At 60.5% G+C, this 15,694-nt stretch overlaps 1 protein-coding gene across 2 annotated transcripts in view; it reads left to right on the forward strand.

Moving 5' to 3' along the window:
• The window catches only part of NAPA (NSF attachment protein alpha), a 23,654-nt gene extending 7,982 nt beyond the window's left edge, over positions 1 to 15,672 (forward strand). Inside the window, exons 2-10 of one of the 2 annotated variants that reach the window (XM_011378166.2) lie at positions 4,005 to 4,084; positions 6,193 to 6,309; positions 11,040 to 11,086; positions 12,444 to 12,521; positions 12,741 to 12,796; positions 12,884 to 12,968; positions 13,761 to 13,865; positions 14,968 to 15,036; positions 15,514 to 15,672. In XM_011378166.2, coding sequence (XP_011376468.1) covers positions 4,005 to 4,084; positions 6,193 to 6,309; positions 11,040 to 11,086; positions 12,444 to 12,521; positions 12,741 to 12,796; positions 12,884 to 12,968; positions 13,761 to 13,865; positions 14,968 to 15,036; positions 15,514 to 15,603 — 727 coding nt within the window. In that variant the 3' untranslated portion in view covers positions 15,604 to 15,672. Of the gene's footprint in view, positions 1 to 4,004; positions 4,085 to 6,192; positions 6,310 to 11,039; positions 11,087 to 12,443; positions 12,522 to 12,740; positions 12,797 to 12,883; positions 12,969 to 13,760; positions 13,866 to 14,883; positions 15,037 to 15,513 lie in introns of both variants that reach the window. The other variant, XM_023522135.1, reaches the window with a different exon arrangement.
• The last annotated feature ends 22 nt before the right edge of the window (positions 15,673 to 15,694 follow it).

A 15,694-nucleotide genomic window follows, 5' to 3' on the forward strand; every position in this document is an offset into this window, starting at 1 on the left:
GCCTCCTCGTTTCCGCACGGGGAAGGAGGCCTCCCACATCTCTGAGCGAGGCAGAGGCAAGGTGGACCCCCAGGGCCAGGTCCCCTCTGAGCTCTGCCACTTCCTGGCAGTGGGAGCTTGGACAGGCCCCGTGACCCCTCTGAGCCCCAGCCAGCTTCCTCTTTTGGAAAGAGCAGGTGCTTGTGAATTCCTTCGTAAGAACGGAAGGCTTATGGTGAGGAACTCCGGCCCCTTTGGCCAGGGTGCCTGGCGGGCCATCGTCACCCGTCATAGAGTAACGGAGAGGCGTAGCCTATGGGAGAAGGCAAGGGCGGACCGGTCCTTGGGCCCATTTCTCCTGCCCAGTGCACTGACTAGAGAACCAGGACGGGGACCTTAAGTCTCAGGAGAGGACCGAGGGCTGATGGCTGAGGCACCACTGAGGTCCAGGAGGGACAGGGAGTGTCGAGGGCCTAAAATGGGAGTTACCCCACGTGCCCTGCCTTTCAGGGTCTTTAGGAAACTGCTGGGGGGTGGGGGGCTGGCGGGAGCCAGGAAGGACCCCAGGGAGGGAGGAGGAGGGAAAGAAGCCGAGATGGCCCTGCAGACCCCCTGGCCCGGGTCCCACCAGCCGTCCGTGCGCTCCTGGCATGCTCGCTCCGCTCCATATGGCAGTCACTGGAGGCTGGTGGCTGCGCCTGGGAGACCTGAGGCTGCGTCCTCCGCCTTGGCGGGGAGGAGGCAACGCGGTGCGGGTAATTATAGACGGCCGTGCACCAGGCTGGCCCAGACCAGCTCCCTCTGTTCCAGGATGGCTGGCAGCCGCGGGCTGGAGGAGCCCAGCACAGGCAGCTTGTGGCGGGGGGAGGTCAGCGGGGGAGGGACGGTCAGCTGTCGCTTTTGCTGCCACCTGGGCTCTCCAGAAGAGGCAGGCTCAGCTAGCTTTTCTGGATCCTGTGCGGAGGGCAGAGGGAGAAGGCCTGGTTTCTCGCCCTCAGTGAGCGTGCGGTTTCATCGTGGAGTCCTTAGGTGAGCGACATGACCTGACTCAGGAGAGAAATCCTCCCGCGGGATTCAGCTTGGGGGCGCAGCAGAGCTGGGAGCGTCCTGGTCACAGTTCTCTGCCAGAAACCCTTTGGCTACCTTAGAGGAGGGCCCGAGCCTCCTCTGCTCTCCGCTCAGCACGGGAGCCCCTGCCCGCCTCTCCAGCCTCGGCGCCCACCGCTGCCTGCGCCACAGCCTGCGCCGCGTCCCCTCCTCGAGCTGGCCATCCGTGCTTCTGTCCCAGGGCCTTTGCACGTGCTGTGCTGCTGTGTGGAATGCCCTTCCCTCTGTTCGTGGGTGGCTCCTTAGCCATCATTGGGAACTAAGCTCAAATCTCATGTCTGACCTGCCCATTCAGAGCCCTCCCTACTCCCCCAGTTCCTCCAGTGCTTAATCTCTCTGAAATTGTTTAGCTCATTTCCTGTTTATCGAAGACCAGGTCCTTCCCTTTTGTTTACTGCTATCGTGTCCACTGCCTGACACGTCATAAATGCTCAGATGTTTGTTCCCCAGTCGAATAAATGGCTATGTGAACAGCTTCTCCCTCAGGGTCTGCCAGTGACTCTCGGTAAGTCACTTTCCCCTTTTGGGGACTCCATCTCTAAAGGAAGAGGATGGAACTCAGGGATTCCTCTGTCACTCCCGTGGAAGTGGCCAGGCCCTGAGTGTCGGGGGCCAGAGTGGGCAAGCTGGAGGCCAGGGCACGCGGTAAGCCCGCCGGCTTTCCCACCCTCTAGCTGGTCCCCGTGACCCAGTGCAGGGTTGGCCCAGCTTAGTCCAGGATCATGAGTTTCAGCCCGGCAGCTGATAGGCTTTGTGTTCTGTGTCCACTCTGTCCCCTGAGCTGAAACAAACCAGCTGGTGCTGGCTCTGCTCATCGTTGGTCACCCGGCTTTGGGCCTCTCTGTGGGACGGGCCACTTCTGCCCATCCAGGAGCCTGAGGCTTTTTAGAGAATGTCTAGGTCTGGATAGAACTTGATTACACCACAAAGGAAGGACATACTGGGGGGTCCATGGGTGGGCAGACCTGTGATTTTAGTATACGAGCTCATAGTGTCAGAGAACATTCCATAGAAAATGGGCAGGGGTGGGGCATTGCAGCCTGGCCCCAAGGGACCCTTAGCCAGGGATGGGTGCTGCAGCTCTCCAAGCAGAGTCTTAGGCCCCAGCAGTGTGGCGCCAGCTGGGGGGCGGCCTAGGGGTGATTGCGGGAAGAGCACACCGCTCAGAGCCACTTCCTGGGCTGGCAGAGGGTCGCGGAGACACTGTCCGCACAGCCCCACAGGCGGAGGGTGGACCTCTCACCTGAAGAGCACCCCACTGCTATGGTTCAGGTTCGGGCCAGGCTTCCAGCCCCGGCTACGGACGTCACCTGACCTGGGACAGGTCACTGGTGGCTGTTTTCCAAGCCATTGGTCTGGGTCAGCTTTTCCCCTCCCAGACTCCCCAGATTATCTGGGCCATTATGAAAAACCCCAGTTCTAGGCCCCACCCAGACCCGCTGAGTGAAATCTCCAGGGACGGTGGCTGCGGGCTCTGGTTTGGTTATTGTAACTGCCCCTCGTGTGATTCAAAGGACCGGACAAGGTGGGCTACAGTGCTAGCGTGCTCCCAACACAGCCCCCCACGTCGCACTAGAAGCCCTTGCCGGCTGCAGCTGGCCTGGCGAATGTCCAGGGCCAGTTGACACAGGGGTGAGGGGTGGGACAGTGAAGGAAGGTGACTCGTGTGGCTTTTGATTGGAAAATGCCCCCTTTTCTCCTGTTTCGAAACAAAACAGTTGGTGTCAGTGAAGAGAGAATCCAGGCTCCATTCAGGGGACTCGTGAGCGTGGGGGTTTTATTCTGCTGTTTCGTGGGCAGTGGGGGTGTGAGCAGTCACAGAAACCGCAGACCTGGCGTGCTGAGCGGGGATGGGTTCCTAGAGGGGGAAGGACTTGCGGGACTGGTTCTGGAGGAGGTCCAGGGCAGGGTGAGGTTCCGATGCCAGTGAGCCCGGGGAAGGCTGTCCAAACACAGCGCTCTTTATTTTTTTAAAACGTGCTGCCCCGTATCTCCCAGGCCCCTGCAGTTGCACGAAAGTTTTCTGTGAGTTGTTTTCCCATTTTAAACAACGCTGTGCTGAGCATCCTCGTAGCTTTCGGATTCGTTTCTGAGGATAGGTCGCTAGAAGTGTAATTCATCGCTGGACCACGGCACCCAATGTAAATCCTAATATTTAAAATATGTGTATTTCTTTTCTTGGATAGATGTAATGTGCAGGTGATTTAAAAATATCAGACAGTACAGATGGGGGGTGTCAGTCTCTCTTACCCCCCTGGCCCCCAGTTCCACAGCCCCCACCTTAGAAGTGCTGCAACTAGTTTTTTGTGTGGTTTTCCAGAAATTTTATGTAAACGGGTAGGTATGTTTCCCTTCTCGGGTTATTTTTTTTTTTATCCTGTCTTAATACAAACGGGAACTTTGTATACACATTTTAAAACAGTGTTTCTCCATGCATCTCTGTCATGCATATGTTGTGCTGGTCCCGGATTGGTAACGACACACTCTGAGGGTTGAGAAGTCTTCACTGAACACCCGCAGTGTGCCGGGCACAGGATTAAGGCGCTGGGGAGGGGGCGAGGCGTGCAAAGCTGGGCTTTTCCCCCAGGATGCTTTGCAGGCTGGGGCTTGCGGGGAGGGGACTTATAGGGAGCCTGGGGGCAGCTGTCAAAGGCAGGGCTGCAGCCAGGGCTCAGTGGGGAGGTCACCCCCAGGAGGGCCCAGGCCACCTTGGTGTGAAGGGGGTGGGGGCCGCCGACCGGGTGTCTCTTGAGTCAGAGCAGTGGCCTGGGCTGCGGCTGGTCAGGAGGCTGACTTCTCAGGGAACTCGTGCGGCCCGGCGGCACAGGGGCACACGGCCACTGCCCCCGCCTGCCTTCCCCTCGCTACCAGACTGGATCGTCCCCTCATTCTTACTTCTCCTTTTGTTTCCCCTTCAGTGGCTCGTCCAAAATAGAGGAAGCATGTGAAATCTACGCCCGAGCAGCAAACATGTTCAAAATGGCCAAGAACTGGAGTGGTACGTGGTCTCTGCCGGGTCCGCCCAGCGTTCCTTGCCCCTCTTCCCTCGGCTTCCTGCCCCCGAGGCCCGGCAGCCCCCTCTCTTTTGACGCCGTCTCTAGCATCGTCCTGCCGTCTGATCATTTTGGGCCCACTGGGTTATTCTGCAGCTTGGATCACAGGGCTTTGGAGGGAGGACCCAAAGGATGAGGATACACGGATTAGTGAACAGACCCCACGTGGGTCGATGAGCTCTTTTGAGGGGTTTCCCTTTAAATTCAGAACTTCAGATGTCTCCAGAAACTTCCCGAGTGTCTCCATCAGAGTCTGAATTCTGCGCTGGGGGACATTCAGGTGGTCCCAGTGATAACGGCTGTCACAGCCACCGTTTCTTGAGCGCTGGGGTAAACGCCAGGCTGGGGTAAACACCAGGCATGCGTGCGTTAGTTGACGCAGCACAGCGACCCCCTGGCGGTCAGTGCCATTTGTTAATTTTCCTATTGTATCGATTCAAAAACAGGCTTTGGCTCCGCCCTTTGCCCCAGGTGCCACAGCTGGGAAGTGACAGGACAGATTCAGAAACCACAGCTCTGACTCCAAAGCCTGAGTATTTAATCTGCCCCTGTGTCGCTTCATGACCTTTGGAGCCAGAGTAACGAGTTTGTGTCACAGCTCCGGCTGGCCACGTGACCCTGGGGAAGTTACTTGGCCTCTCCCAATCCATATCCTCCTCAGCACTTGCCTCCGAGGGGCCGTAGCTGGGTTCACGGAGGTCGGGCATCGCCATGAGGGCAGTCAGCACTGTGGTGGCACAGTGTCCCCCACTGCCAGAGTGGCCTCCATCCGGGAGAGGTCACCCGCGTCCCACGCCTCCTGAGACACAGCCTGTGTTGGTGGCGGAGTGTCATCTAATTCACAAGGCTTCTGACTTGGCCCACAGTTGTGGTCATATACGCCCCCAAGGCTGGAGCTTGGCTGGCGTCAGCGACAGAGAGGCGGGTGGCAGGGAGGGGCTCCCCGAGGCGGAAAGCCGGAGCTCTGTCCCAGAGCTGCCCGAGGGCCCGGGGAGAGGTTTGAAAAGCGGGCACGCGGAGCCCTCTGGGCGTGACTTCATAATCCGACTGCCAGCGTCAGCGAAATTGGATCAGGGAAATTAAGCAAAGACACAGTTTGGAACCCAGACGAGAACTTTCTGACCAAGAAGGAGATGAAACCCGGGACGGGACTACGGAGGAGTGTAGAAGCCCAGGGTAAAATCGAGAGTCGTCTTTTCCGAGGGCGTGTGAGCTTTCACAGAGTATGCTGTGCAGCGGCCCGGATGCTGTGTGTACGTTTATGTACCCAAGCTTAGAAAGGGTCGTAAAAGAAAGAATCCTTGTTTTTCAATTACATAGATGTTGCTTTCCCCCTAAAATTTGTAAACCACCCCCCACCTATTCAAACTAAAGTCCTAGGCCCCTTTTTAAAAATTTTTTCCCAAATGATATTACTTTTTCTGGAAATTTTGCATTTAAGTTTGGAGGCTTTGAAAATAATAAATCCTACGCAGGGAAAACCCGTAGTCTGTCCTGAGGCTCTGAAGTTGCAGGTTTGGGGCCAGGCCCTCTCGTCCTCTTCCGGCTCAGGAAGCCAGTGATTTTCAGAGTCAGCTGGAGGAGAATGTAGGAAAGTCGCCTCAGAACAGGTGGCCGAGGAGCTCCCGTTGGCACAGTCCCCACCCCGGGAGGACAAGAGATTTCATCGTCCCCTGCAAGTTTAGGATTTGAGACACATGAACAGAATGGCTGGGGCCCATGGAAGGTGACAGCACGCAGCTGAGCACGGAACAGACTAGACTTCAGGCGTGGCCACCATTGCCCCCCGCGCACGGGCACTTGTCCTCGCATACTCAGGTTCTCGGTGTCCATGTCCTGTTTTCCTATCTGGACGTGAAGATCCTGCAGGGAGCAGACCCAGAATGTGCCCCCACCCCTCGTGCCTCGTGGCTGGCGTGGCACCTGAGGTCTAGGCCAGTCTCTTGGGGACTCTCCGAATTCTCGAGAGCCCCAGCACCTCCCGGGAAGGACAGTGTCCGTGGCTTACAAAGCATGGCGCCCTGCTCAGGCCAGAATCGCTCTTCTCTTCCAGCTGCCGGAAACGCCTTCTGCCAGGCAGCCCAGCTGCACCTGCAGCTCCAGAGCAAGCACGACGCGGCCACCTGCTTTGTGGACGCCGGCAACGCCTTCAAGAAAGCCGACCCCCAAGGTGAGGGCATGCGGGCCACTGGGCCACTGGAGCTGGCTGCCCAGAGCCCCCGCGGAGCACTGTCCAACGAAGTCCTGGGTTTTCTCCAGGGGCCGACAGGCGATAGGCCAGCAAGGAGGCTGTCATGCTTTAATTTCAGAATTGGCTCCCTTCCGGTTGGCATTTGCATCCTGCTCCAAGCCTCCGCCTCCCCGTTCTGCTTGTGTGTGCAGCTGACGGCTCCCCTCCCCGAAGCCTGGGAGCATTTGGGAGTGGGTGTTACATTTCAGACCCACCGCATGCCACGGGGAGAGGAAAATCTGTTCTGCTGTCAGAATTAACATGCAGAAGCGGGTGGGAGGGCTTCTGGGACCAGCCAGGTAGGAGTAACTGCCGAAGAAGGAGAGGAAGTTATTCTAACCTGGCTTCCCTCCCCCTACCCCCACCCCGGGTGGGGGGGTGGGGTGAGGGGAGGGACGAAGCTTGAAATATAGCTGCCAGAGAACACGTTTCTTCCAGTGAGACTATGTTGGGGACAAGAGTCCTGCTTGAGACTAACTTGTCCTGAGGAAACCGTTTTGTTCCTCTGGGCTCATCCAGAAACGGAAGCACAGGCCCACGGCACCAGGCTTTCGGTTTCCCGGGGCTGGAATTTTCATTTACTTTCTAAATCTCGGTGCCAGGCAGGGGTTACTAACGTTTCATTTTAGCAAGCAAAGACTTTTTTTTATGACCATCAATCGTCACTCTAATAAGAATGGGAAAGACATGGTTTCTTTTTTAAGGATGCCCGATCTTGGAATAAAAGCCTGTCATGCCCACAAGGGGACACTTGGCCCAGTGCGGGGAGGCGTCTGCGCAGGTGCATGAGGGCTGGCAGGTCAGTTATTACTGTCGGGGACATTTGGCTCTGGGATTTGATCTCTGTGTAGACCAGGTAGCTTTTCTGTGACCCCAGACTTGACCAGTTGTTCTCTGCCACTGAGTGTCTCACAGGTGTTGGCCTAAGTGGTCACATGGTGGGCTCAGGCCTCACAAGAACCTGAGGGGAGACCTTGTGACTGGGTGGGCCATTGTCACTCCCTGCACAGAGCTGAGTGCTGGGCCGTGTGGGTGATGTGCTGATGACCCAGGCAACCCTGGGTTTGTTTTCAGTGAAGTCTCTGCATCCCCCACGGAGGTCCCCCCACCCGCCACCACCTGCTCCCGGCCTTCCTTCTGCCCCCTGGGGAACTGGTTGATCTGGAGTGCTGCTGCTCCTGAGTGCCCGGAAGGACTTGTTTCTGGGCCAGGAGTTGAGTGCCGGGCCTGTGACATGTGCACAGAGCCGGTTGCTCTGGTCGGGCCCCACCTGGCACTGTGGTGTCATGTCCTTCCTTGGCTTTTGATCTGAGTTTTCTCTGCTCTCAGCGAGTCTCTGCAGGGTGTGTGTTGGGTGTGGCCTGGGGCCTGGCCTTAGGGAAGCACAGAGGGTGGCAGAAGCTTCCTAGGCGATGGGAAAACACTGGTCAGGTGACCTGACAGTCCCCTGTGGGGCACGGAGGCCGACTTCCTTTCTCCAGGGATCAGCCAGTCCGGTTCACTGTGCAGGGAGCTGAGGCGGGGTAGGGGTGGGATCCGAGGTGGGGGAACCTCACAGGGGAACAGGAGGGGCAGTGGAGCAGAGGACAGCCTAATTTGGGCAGAACCAAGAGCGGGCGCCTTGGCCGGAGCCCAAACATGGGAGCCTGGTGCTGGGCAGGGCGGGCAAGTCCAGCTTCTGGGGCCAAGTCCAGCTTCACAGAGGTCTGTGGCGGCAATATGTGTCTCAGTGTGGCCTTGGAGGAGCAGCCTGCTCTCCTGTGACCTCCGGCAGGTCCCTTGATGTGTCGGATCTCCATTTCCTGGTCTGACAGAGAGCATGTGTGAGGAGGCAGCGTGCCCAGGGCAGCATCTGCGTGTGCCGATTATCCGGCAGGGGCAGCCGTGGCTCCCATCCAGTGCGGCCTGGCCTGGACTCCCAGCCTCCACCCCTTGGCCAAAGGCCTTGTGAAACAGCTAGAAGGCCGATCTGGACCCTGGCCCAGTTTCCCCAAGCGGGTGCCGGCTGACCACCTCACCTGCCTCCAAGTCTCTGGCCCACGTCAGCATTTCCTGCAGGAGCCCCGGAAGGGCCTCACTTCCACAGGCAGCTGGTGCCAAGCCTGTGCCCAGAGCCTGCCAGAGCCGCCCGGGGCAGAAGGAAAAGATTTGGTCCCTGTCATCACTCCCTCTGCGGAGTCTGCCCTCAGTGCGGGCGAGGGGTGGCTTCCTGCCGCCTTGGTGGCTGCGGGGTAGGGAGGGAAGGCGATGCCCACAGCCACAGCAGTTCTCAGCTTCTCAGCCACTATCAGCCTCCCTGGGTGGTCTCAGGCCGGGGAGGCCTCTTTACCTGCCCGCCCGATCGCTGGGCCTAGGGGTGCATGTGTGCTGTGCGTCCAGGGCAGGGAGGTGCCCTCCCCTTCACACCCACCCCCCCCACTGCCATTTACTGGTTGTCTACTGTGTACCATGCCCGTGGCATCTGCCTTTAATCCGTGCCACTTCCTGCAGGGTTCTGCAGTTTGCCCATTTTACCAAAGAGATGGGCAAGTCGGTCGAGATGGGGGCGGGACCACAGCAGCAGATGGGAGGGGGTGGGAGGGGGGAGGGAGGCGGCTGGAGTCCAGGGGTGGCTAGCGGGCCCTGGGTTGCAGGCTGTCTCGTGAGCCAGCTCCTTCCCCTCCCTGGGCCTCAGCCCCCCTTCCGGCATCCTGGGCCAGATCGTTCCCAGAGTCCCTTTTTGGCTCCAGCTTTCTGTGGATGGATGGGGGCGGGGGCAGGTGGGGTGAGTTTTGCTTTTCTCCTCCAGGAGTGCACTGGCCACTCATCCTGGGGGTCCTTGTGACTGGACAAGATAAGCCAGTTGTGGCCAGTGTTAGGGGCTTATCTGTCGGCAGCCTGCTGCTTCAGGGACAGCTGTCCCCGAGCGCAGTGGTGGCGTAAAGGGGATTTAACCCTGTGAATCACATTGCGGCCCAGGGAGTAGCTTCCTTCCCTGCGGGGCGTCCTGTCCCACTGTGGGGACGTCCCGCCTCTCCCCCTCCCTGCTGCCGCCTCTGCCTGCAGGAGCCCTGCGGGATCCCCAGGGCTGGCTCGGGAAAGGAGGGAGAGCGTCTCAGAGGGCCCCGGGGGTGGGGTGTGCGGAGTCCACTCGCTGCGGCCCAGGCGCCTGCCCCTTCTTGTCCTCGTCACGATGCCACAGCCTGCGTTGCACCCAGGTGCTAGCTCAGCCGCCACGTCTAGAAACGCTCGGTTACAGAACGCGCGCGGTGAGCATGTGCGTGCGTGAGCGTGCGTGTGCACGTGTGTGTGTGTGAAAGTCACACTTACGTTTCAGGCTGTGATCTTCGTTGTGTTCTTCTGCCCGCCTTTTGCCTCCTTTTCCCGGTCCCTACTGCCTCAGGCCTCCAGCCGTCAACCTCAGTACCCTGACCGCACGATGTACATCTTCCAAATCTTTTTGGGGTCCCCAGCGGCCTTTCAGCATTGGACAAAGCCTCTAGATCCCCTCACCCCCAGGATAGTGCTGCCAGACACACATTTTTATTTAAATTTAATAGGGCTTGTGGGCTCTGCAAAAGCCTAACCCAGAGCTAAGCGCCTCTGTCAGGTGTCTGCCTAGGCAGTAAGACCATAAGCCCCTTGAGAGCAGGTGTCAGGCCTTGAACTTCTCCGTGGCCTCTCGTCCCCGTGGGCCTGGCTGACTATGGACACCCTGGCTGCAGACCAGGAGCCTCCCGAGTGCCTTGGACTGCAGCCTCGGCCCAGCTCAGACCCTCATCCTGGGGTCTGTCTAGGCGCTCTGTCCTTAAGGCCCCCTCCACCTCCCCTACACCCTTTCCCACTGAGATCGGTTGAAACGGTGTTAAAAAAAAAAAATCCATCCGAAATCTCATCTCTGTCTGCTAGAAAATGCCTCCCACTCATGCTTCTCTCTTCTCCAAATATCTTGTCGAAAGAAAAAAGCCATTCCCAAATTTAAAATCTTGAAAGAGGTAGTACGACAAAGGGAGCCCAGGTCCCCGCGTCGGTACCACCCGGCATGTCTGTTTCGCTGACGAGACCCGCGGTTCGAGGAGCCAGCGGGTATTGCCGCCAGGTTAGGAAGGGCAGAGGGCTCCGCCGAATGCCGAGACGGGGACAAGAGAGGGATAGGGCCTCGGAGTCCCAGCTGCCAGCCTCCTCCCGCCACGGACGGAGGCCAGACAGGTGCGGGGAACGTGGCTGATCCATGTCCTGCAGTGGAAGGGTGGCCCAGCCCGGGCGCCTCGCAGGCATCGGGCTTGGCCGCCTCCGGCTGCACCTTTCCGGGCATCTCCATCCTGGAGGGTCGGGGCCTGGAAAGTCTGGCTCAAAACATGCATGGGAGTCTGGCCATCAGCCTGACCTGGCACTGGCCGTGTCCTGTCGCTGGGGTTCCCGGGGAGGTGGTGGCACTGTGGCAGCTGGAGGGAGAGGGCAGCCAGCTCCGCGCTGAAGCATGTGCCCAGCAAGTCAGTCTGCAGAATGAATCAGTCTGACCAGGTTTCCTGGGCTCAGGGATTCCTTCACCTTCTCTCCCAGTAACCCTGGCAACCTGGAGAGCTGTACTGATGTCTGCAGGCAGCCCACAGCACCCTCTCCCAGCTTCTGCCAGAATCAGAATGCCTTCGCTGTCTCATTTCTCCCTGCCTCCCTTTTCCTCTCCCCAGAGGCCATTAACTGTTTGATGAGAGCGATCGAGATCTACACGGACATGGTAAGTGAGGGTCACGCGTGCGCGCTTCCCCCTCCTGGCCATGCGTCGCCCCCGCCTCACCTCCCCCCCCTCCAGCACCGAGAGCAGGTGGGGGACGGGAGCGGGGGAGTTTGGTCACCTGGGCCGGGCCGGGCTGGCTGGGTCCTCACCTAGCTTCCCACCACCCTGGCTCCCGGTGGCAGCATCCAGCGCGTCACAGACACCCCTGCCCCGGTTCTGCCTCCGGCCTCCGCGAGGGCCATGGTCTTCTTCATTTATGAGAGTTACAGTGTCTGGGGTCACATTTGCTCCTCCTCTTCCCTAGCATCCTAGGCGCTCTGTCCTTAAGGCCCCCTCTTGCTCCACCAGCATCCCATTGGATTACCAGCTCACAGCAGCCAGAGGGCTGGGTGGCAGCACCGCAGGGAGATCCCCCTAGATGGGCACGGCCCAGAGGCGGCTGCCAGCCCAAGGCCAGGGAGCTGGACCGGGACCGAAGCCAGGCCCAGGCTCCTGTGGACTCCACTTTTTGCCTCTTCACACCCCACCTCTGTCTGTCAGACCTTTCCCCCAGCGGAAATGGGGTCTTGTCCCCTGCCGGCCCGTGGGGATGCCACAGTATTACAGTGACAGTAGCTGCCATTGACTGACCCAGACACTGGGCGACTGGCTTCCTTCTACCTCAGTCCTGTGACGGGGGTGCCGTCGTTAGCTCGTTTGACAGTCAGGACAGGGGGACCAGACAAGTGATGTGACTCTCAGGGACACACACTTACAAACAGGAGTCGCTGAGACCAAAACTAGGCCTGGCTGAGTCCAAGACCTGGCCCCCACAGGACAGCCAGGTGGAAGGCGCTTAGCCCCCTGGGAGCTGGAGGCCTCCTTGGGGAAAACTCTGGGAGCTGGTAATCAAACAGGATGCTGCTGCGGGAGGCTGGAGGACGGAGGGCGGCCTGTGAGAAGGGCCACCTCCATGGCCATGCTGCCTGGTGGTGGGGGAGGCTGTCCTTTGGGCAGTGGGGATGTTTGGGCCCTAAACTCTGGTTTCTCCAGAGCTCGTACCAGGACTCTGGGCTGGTCTTTCCATGGCCTCTCGGGACCATCTCTCAAATGCTCCCTCAGGCCGGGGACCTCTGTGCCGCAGCCAGGACGGACACAAAGGCGGGTGTGGAGCTTCTTGCCCGGGGTCCCCCAGCTGGGGCCGCCCTCAACCCGGGGCCTCTCACCCCAGAGCCTCCCCTTTAAGCCCTGCACCCTTTGCCTCTCGGCACCCTCTCCCGCACACCTCACCTCAGGTGCAGCTGGGGCAGGGAGCCATCGCCCCAGGCACTGGGCTGGGGTGCTGGTCACAGCCGGCCCCTCCTCACACCCCACCCAGGGCCGATTCACGATCGCTGCCAAGCACCACGTCTCCATCGCCGAGATCTACGAGACGGAGCTGGTGGACATTGAGAAGGTGAGTGGCAGTCGGGCCCTGCCTGGCTGCAGCAGCCAGTCCTGTGGGACCGGGGCGCCTCCCTCTGTCGTGTCCTCCCGTGTCTGAGCGCCAGGAAGGGGGCGTGGGCGCTGGCAGAGCGTGCATGAACGGCTTCGGCTGTGTCCCAGGCGGGTCCAGACCTGCGGGTGACAGACGCTGCATGGGCACCTCCTTGCCCTCCGTCCCGTGTCTCCCCAGGCCATCGCCCACTACGAGCAGTCCGCAGACTACTACAAAGGCGAGGAGTCCAACAGGTACCCGGGCCCGGCCCTGCCCCTGCCTGCCCAGCCCCTGGCATGCCTGCGACCCGAGCTCTGACCTCCCTCCCTCCGCCCACGCAGCTCAGCCAACAAGTGTCTGCTGAAGGTGGCCGGCTACGCCGCGCAGCTGGAGCAGTACCAGAAGGCCATCGACATCTACGAACAGGTGGGGCCGGTGGGGCGCCCTGTCCCCTTCCCATCTGCCACCCTGCCATCCCCGCCCCCTCGCCCCATACTCACGTGGCTAAATGCTTTCTCCACCCACCACCCCATGTGGTGTGACCGCCCTGTCCCCACCAGCCATCTCACGGTCCTCACAGGGAGCTTCCTGAGTGACCCCAGAGGGAGGCTGACTCGGAACGTCCAGAGGCAGGGAAGGGATGGGAAGAATCTCCACAGCCTGGGGTGGCGGGAGGCAGTGAGGAGCCCGCAGGAAGGGGGTCAGGGAACAGGGCTCCTCTCCCGTGGTGGGAGGGGGTGTCACGTGGCTGCGCAGGTGCTCCTCTGCTGTGTGGGGAGCGCTGGGTGGCGCCCAGGCTGTCCCGGTGGGCTCAGCTGGCCAGGAGAAAGGCAGCAGCTGGCCTGGGAGGAGAGAGGGGTGGGCCCCGCCTCTCATGTTCCTGCAGCCCGCCACCCCTCTGCCCGCAACGTGCCAGCCTCCTGTCGGGCCTGACAGTGGAGCCGCCTCTTCCCATCGTCTTGGGCGCCTCAGGAGGCCCACAGACAGCTGGCTCTGTGGCGACAGCCCCCACCCCCCATCACGCCCTGTGAGGCTCCTTGGTCCCTCACACTCCAGTTGCTGACTCCCCGGGCTGGTCCCTGGCCCCTCTGCCCCTGGAGTCCCGGCTTAGCAGGGCTTCACCTGGGGCACAGACCCGGCTCCCGGCTGACCCCCAGGTGGCCTTGGCCCTCTGGCTGGCCGCCGTGAACTCACAGTGCCGCCTCCACATGCCCGCAGGTGGGGACCAACGCCATGGACAGCCCTCTGCTCAAGTACAGCGCCAAGGACTACTTCTTCAAGGCCGCCCTCTGCCACTTCTGCATCGACATGCTCAACGCCAAGGTGAGCCGGCCCAGACCGTGCCCTACGCGCCTGGTGACTGCACCTGGAACGCTAGGGCCACTGTCAGGAGGCCAGGTCCCCCCGCAGGCCCTCGGCAGGGGCGAGCCCCTCCCTCACGTCTGGCCCCTGACAGTTGGCCTTGGTCAGGAAACACTTGCTCTCGCTGCTGCGCTTCTGTCCCTGATGTCACCTGCCCCGCCTCATGGCATTCGAGTCTCCGACTCCTGGCTCATTGTGGGCCAAGCTCTCTCTCTGGTCAGAGCACAGCATGAGTCTTCACTGCACCTGTGAGGTTAGCGCCACTGTCACCGTTTTCCAGATGAAGACACCGAGACTGAGCCCAGAGTCTCTTGTCCAAGGCCACGTAGCTAGTGAGCCAGCCCGGAGCCCGGGCCTCCGACCCCCAGTGTCACAGGGGGACCCATAGGCTGCATGCCCCGCCGCCCATCGTCAGGGCTCCCTGGCAGGAGCGGGGCGGGTGCTGGGTGAGGGGCGGGGAACGGCCAGGGAGTGGCCGGATTTCCTGGGGTCCCGCTGCACTGCCCACAGCCTCCTGGACATTCATGTCCCCACCCAGCCCTGCTTCCCAGGAGGGGCGAGAGCAGGCTGCCACAGCCCTGCGCCCCGGCACCCCAGCTTGCCCCGGGCCCACCATGGCCCACTGCCCTCTCTGGGTGTTTTCCCAGTGTCAGATTGGGGGGGTCACCATCATTCGGCCCTCCCTAGGTCCTCATGGTGGCTGAAAGTGAGAAGGGCCCAATACCAGGCCTGGCATGTGGGGTGTACTTGGACGAGGCAGTTGTCACTTGTCCCCTATCCTGGCCGGGCCAGGTGCAGGAAGCAGCACTGAGCTCTAGCCTGAAAGGGCCTCCTCCCGCCTCCCTCGCCCCCAGCTGTCTCTGTAGCCAGGCTCTCGCTGAGCTCAGCTCCACGGAGGTGACACCAGGCACAGAGCCAGGTGACACTGGAGGCTGGGGGAGGGGCGCGAGAGCTGACTCAGGGCCTGGGCCACGCGCAGATCCCCTTGGCCGCCAGGCCCGCAGCTCCAGCAGCCCTGTCATTAGCTTGTCCCCTTCCTCCCATCCACCCTCGCGACGCTCAGCTTGCCGTCCAGAAGTATGAGGACCTGTTCCCGGCTTTCTCGGACTCCCGGGAGTACAAGCTGATGAAAGTGAGTGCCGGGGCCTGTCCCCCTCCCTCTCCAGGCCGGCCGGAGGCGTGTGGCTGGGACGCGGGGCGGAGCTCGGGGGCTTGGCTCTGGTTACTGCGATCGCCAAGGCGTGTGTGTAGTGGTTTCAGGGGTCTTTCTGTTTTTATTTCATTTTCTCTCCTGTCATTTGGGTCTCCATTTTCTAGATGAAACTAGACACACACAGGCAGTAGTGGAGCAGCTGGTAAGGGCTGAGCAGGGACACACACGGACACACACACACACACACACACCTACACCCCATATCCATGAGCTCGCGAGCCGCTGCCGACACTGGCAGGATTGGAAGAAGGCCCTTTCCTTCATCCAGCATGGGACTCCGCGCCCCCTGTGCCCCCGCCATCTTTCACCCACCCAGAGAGAGTGTGTATAGATCTAATCCAGGCCAGGCCCCAGGTCTGCCGGGGCCTCTGACGCCTGCCTGCCATTTTCTTACAGAAGTTGCTAGAAGCCCACGAGGAGCAGAACGTGGACAGCTACACCGAGGCGGTGAGTGGCCGGCAGATGTGCTGCCCTTCTTATCTCTAACTTCGGCCCCTGGCTGTGAATTCCTCTCTCCGGTCACCCCAGAATCCTCACAAGGAACTCCTGGAGGTGCAGGGAGGGCCTCCATGTTAGA

The sequence above is a fragment of the Pteropus vampyrus genome, unplaced genomic scaffold (assembly GCF_000151845.1).
Source record: "Pteropus vampyrus isolate Shadow unplaced genomic scaffold, Pvam_2.0 Scaffold333, whole genome shotgun sequence".
Classification (NCBI taxonomy): Eukaryota; Metazoa; Chordata; class Mammalia; order Chiroptera; family Pteropodidae; genus Pteropus; species Pteropus vampyrus.